This window comes from Henckelia pumila, chromosome 4, assembly GCF_033568475.1.
Source record: "Henckelia pumila isolate YLH828 chromosome 4, ASM3356847v2, whole genome shotgun sequence".
Classification (NCBI taxonomy): Eukaryota; Viridiplantae; Streptophyta; class Magnoliopsida; order Lamiales; family Gesneriaceae; genus Henckelia; species Henckelia pumila.
In genome coordinates this window covers 202,259,462-202,264,306 of record NC_133123.1, presented here as the reverse complement: position 1 = coordinate 202,264,306, position 4,845 = coordinate 202,259,462, and the positions used below count along the sequence as shown (strand labels likewise).

The following is a 4,845-nucleotide window of genomic DNA, read 5'->3' as shown; positions in this document are numbered from 1 at the left end:
CAAGGATGCTTTGAGATTACTCAATATTTTTTAGTGACTGACCCTTATGACCATGGGTTTACTGGTTGAACCACTGAAACTTACATATATGAGTCTAAAGATGGAGAATTTTAAAGACCAAGTTTGACTACATATATAGAATTGGATGGCTATGATTAATTGTGGCCATTAGTTATGATCCAATGGAAGGGAGAAAATCGATCCTTGAACACCAACAAATTACTTTTAATAGGAGGCTAAGGTGGTTGAAAGTGATATACATAATTTTCATCCTCTTCATTGCAGCAAAAATTCTCTGAAACAGAGCACGAAATCCACCATTGATCGAAGAGTTCATATCCGTGTCTTCTTGATTCATAAGAAGTGATAGTGATAGTACATCTATAGTTTTATGTTCTTTATAAACTATGTAGGATTGTGTTGTAGTCTATGTGAGAAGTGTGAGTATATGTAACTCATTTCATAATAGTGGATTCAATTGGGTGATTCTAGAACCTTGGATATAGGATTGGTAACAATCCGAACCAAGTAAAATCCGTGTATTGGTGTTCTTTCTTCTCTGAAATTTATTTTATGTGCTATCGTGTGTTTATTTCTGGTAACCAGTCTTAACAATTCTATATTCCAAATCTCTTTCTCTGTCTCTCATAATCACTATCCTATGTTAAAAACAAGTTCATAAACTCCTTCATATAGAAGATTCCAAACTCAATTATCGTAATCAATTAATCAAATATCTCTGCGCCATTTTTCCAAATTATAAATGAATATCATTAGAAGTTTATATAAATTTGCTAATAAGACTCACACGGACATCATATCCGATCAAAGAATTATAATGTATATGGGACGTGGATAATCCATAATTTTTTTAAAGTAATTTTTATCAATCTTAACTCAACTATCACTCTTCACTAACTTGTAACCTGGGACAATAAGATTATGGACACAATTGCTTTTATCCATTCCCAATATTTTTTCACCTCCAATGCATATTTTTTCTAACTCATAAAAATAGCATTTGATCTATGCAAGACCTCGAGTCCAAGAAAATTCATCATGTTACCAAGACATGTCATGACGAACTCATTCATCATGGAATTTTTGAACTCTATGGGCCCTCTTGATACGAGGATGGGATAATTAATTGACTAATAAGTTGATTGATAAATGATCGACAAAAAAAGATGTATAGTGTATTTGATATTTAATATTAGGTTAATATTATGTATGGTGTACTTATTAAAAGTGAAATAAGTTTAATATGTATTTTTTTCAAACCAAAATGCCCTCACTTACTACCCAAACCTCTCATACGCCAATTGAATTAAACAATAATATTTTCATCCCACCTACTTCACGCCAAAATTATAAATAACAAATAGATCCAGCAGCTTTTATATTTTTCCATGGACTATTGCGAGATCTGAAGAAGAAGATGATGATGAGAGTCCATTTCAACCACTTCATTTCGGCTTTCTTCAATGAGTAATGGTAAGTATTTTTTGACCCTTGATTTTTTCATCGCCTTGTTTTTTTCCTAAATTTTTCATCTAGGTTTACACATAGTTCAAAAATATTTTAATTTGAACACAAATATGAGTCCGTCGATAACACTATTTCGGACGTAGCATGCTATTGTGAGAATTTGCTCGAACATTTTTAGTTAATAATGAATTTCGTTTTTGAAACTGTAGAAAAATTTTCAGATCTGGGATCTCACACTTGTATGTGAACCAATTTAAAAATAATTATATGTGTTTTTGAATATAGGATGTTGTGAATGATATTATAATCTACGAATCGATTAAAAAAAATACAGATCTTGAGGTCGGACCCTTCTGTCTTTAATTTTTTCAATAGTTTGTTTTATTGGGTGCACAATTTCGTGATTTTGTTTATTTCATAATTTTTATTGCTTCTTGGCCTCACCTATCCTTAAAAAATGGTGTTATTAATTGCCGCATATATGTAGTGAATTATAATTTTTTTCTTTAGTAAGTTTCATGTAATCACAATTATCTGTCGCATATTTGGTGTTATAAATTGTCAAATATATTGAATTATAATTCTCATCCTCACATTATCCTTCAAAAAATGGTGTTATTAATTGACGCATATCACGTTAATCAATTCACTTCTCTTTGACTGCAATCATTATAATTGTTTGCTTCATTAGGTTTCATTGAATTGAAGACACCACCAGAATGTGAATGCGGGAACTGGGTAATGATATTACGGACAACCGGGAACCACTCAACCCGTCTGGGTCAGAAGTACTATATATGTCTGTCAGGCCTAAAACATGGGATGAGATTCTTCTGGTACGATGAGTATCATGCCAGAATTGCAACATTCATATAGGGATGTTCATATAAAACGGACAAAAATGCTACTAATATTGAAGATCTTTCGTTTGATAGTGGTAACAGAATGCGTTATAACAATCACACAACGAACTTATCTTCAAGCCCATTTGCTTTTTCTTCGAACCAACCTCAATTATATGCTACCAATAGATTTGATGAAAATGACCATGGTATGTCATCTACAACTCATGTGTTACCTAGTCTGACTACAAAGAACACGCCATAAGCACGTGAACAAGTTTGTTGTTGTCTTGGGTTCTTATGCGGGTTGATCTGTTTCCTATTTGTACTTATCATAGTCTTCGTTAGTAAAATGTGATATCTTGATTGTCTATGTATTATCTCTTCTATGCTAACATTCCAGCCTTGAATTACACATTACATATATTTTGTTTACTTTGGTATATAGTAAGTGATATATGTGTTGTGTGCACGTATTTTATGTGTTTGAGAACCATTATGTTTGAAGCTTCTTCACGACTTTATGAGACACATATTTTCATATTTATTGATATATAATATATCTATATATATTATAACAGTCATGAAGAAATGAAATGAAGTTTATCAAACGATGCAGTACATGGTGAGTTATTTCGTGCAACACATTATTTATATGGTTCACATGATTCTTATTAATTTTTCGTTCTTCGTATGTAGTGTTTACTTACATATATAATTTACTAAACTTTGTCTCAGGCGATGGTTGCAAAAATGGGCATTTCTCATGAATTTCACTTCAATTATGTTCCAAGCCAAGATGTCTGCTGAGATAGATCTCAATGCCATCTTCTACTTTCTCATTATTTCAAAGTGCATACAATTGCTACATTTTTCTATGTTCGATATTTTTTTATAATGATTGCGAATTTGAAGAAAAAATATTTCGCAGTAATTTTAGGACTCATGGCAGCAATGTGGATGTGGTGACGAGTACATATTATGGTTTTGAGTTGCAAACGTTATATAGGTATGCAAATATATTGAGAAATATGGTATGTGATTAGTTATGCATAATTTATAGGATTAATTTTTTTTGTACTATGTTAATTTAATTTAAAAATTAAACTTTGTTCGAGTTACAAATTGAACATTGTCTTTTTCCAAAGCTTAAATGCATGATTTTAATGGATTTCTTTTTTACAAGTTTATTTACTTTTTTATTAAAATGACTTGTTAGTGTAATATTTTTTTTGATAGAATTTATTTTGAAATTAACTACTTATTTACTGGTGTAGTGTACATATATTGATAATGTTGTGAACTTCTGAGAATATTTCGATCAATTAAGGCTTGTTGAATATACTAGTACTATATCCGTTGAATGACCTGCATCATTCATTATGACCATATGAGTTTGTGAATTTACTACTTATTTACTTGTGTACTTTATTACTTATTTACTACTTGCAACATTAATTATGACCATATAGGTGTTGACATAAATACATATATCACATCATAATCTGCTAAAATATCCATTGAATGACTTGGATTTACATCTTGGTGATTTTTTATATTTAATACATTGGTTACTTTTTCACTTCATAAATAAGTCACAATTTTAGGTCCTTTTATCTTACAAAACTCCAGCAGCTGATGAAAAATTACAAGAAAAACACAAATTCACAAGATGTCTGTATCATCCAAAGCCCCTTCCGAGGATAGTGTAACAAGCAAATACAAAGTTGATGTGGTTATCATCTCAGATGACAAAGAAAAGACTGGGAAATGGCGTGCCCCTATTGTGCATGAGGAAGTAGATCACCCCAATCTTTCCAAAGCCAAAAAATTGGAACGACGCAAGGAAATGGAATAGGAGAAAGTGCCAAATGCATAATACAATAACCCGCATATGCCTTCTAACAGCTGGAAAAGACGCTGCTCCAACCATCCTATAGGTAGCCCTCCAAAGCGCCCTTTGATTATGGCTGAGACACTCGATTATATAGTAGTTGATAGCTTTGACGAATTACCGCAGCATCCGTGAAAGTGGATGTATTGGTTGCTGCCCTTTTGATGTTTTTGTGTTTCCTATTTTATATGGACTACTTATTATACTCATACTTTATTTTTTCGTAATAGGTGTCTTGCAAGCAATACTTGTGCTATTTCTAAGGTTTTTTTGGTTGTAATGACGACTTCAAAAATATTATGTGTTGTAGGTGGCATGTTTGTGTAATGACTAAACTTTTGATATATATAAGTTTGTGTAAAACTATTGAATCTGTTTTCTGCAACAATTCATTTCTTTTTTCTTTCACTTCAGTAATTGGTTCTTTGAACATTATGCTAAGGTCATGTAGGTATTATTAACATGATACAATATTTGATGTCAAAACAGCCACTTAATTAGAAAAAAATGAGTTTTGAGAGGTATGCTTGTGTTTTGTTTACAAGTTTGATACCAAATATATATTTGTAGTTATTCATTTTATAGTTTCGAATGGACGTGTTGTAACTCTTCATGTTTATT

General features: G+C 31.4%; 1 protein-coding gene across 5 annotated transcripts; it reads left to right on the top strand.

Moving 5' to 3' along the window:
* The first annotated feature begins 1,374 nt into the window (after positions 1-1,374).
* Positions 1,375-4,568, top strand: LOC140866034 (uncharacterized). 5 transcript variants are annotated; one of them, XR_012144790.1, is made up of 6 exons: positions 1,375-1,494; positions 2,180-2,324; positions 2,912-2,955; positions 3,069-3,182; positions 3,262-3,339; positions 3,966-4,568. XR_012144790.1 is itself a non-coding variant. In XM_073270894.1 (6 exons), exons 3-6 carry the CDS (start codon positions 2,927-2,929, stop codon positions 4,035-4,037), a joined length of 321 nt encoding a protein of 106 aa, XP_073126995.1. In that variant the 5' UTR covers positions 1,375-1,494; positions 2,180-2,324; positions 2,912-2,926; the 3' UTR covers positions 4,038-4,568. The 5 variants fall into 5 exon arrangements, 1 of the variants encoding a protein (XP_073126995.1); XR_012144788.1 differs by having other exon boundaries at positions 3,963-4,568; XM_073270894.1 differs by having other exon boundaries at positions 3,938-4,568.
* Positions 4,569-4,845: the final 277 nt, after the last annotated feature.

Excerpts from the sequence above, each read along its gene's own strand:
- LOC140866034 (XM_073270894.1), top strand. The coding sequence starts at position 2,927 with ATGAAGTTTATCAAACGATGCAGTACATG. Across the intron at positions 2,956-3,068 it reads ATCAAACGATGCAGTACATG|GCGATGGTTGCAAAAATGGG; the intron begins GTGAGTTATTTC and ends ACTTTGTCTCAG. Across the intron at positions 3,340-3,937 it reads GAGTTGCAAACGTTATATAG|GTCCTTTTATCTTACAAAAC; the intron begins GTATGCAAATAT and ends TCACAATTTTAG.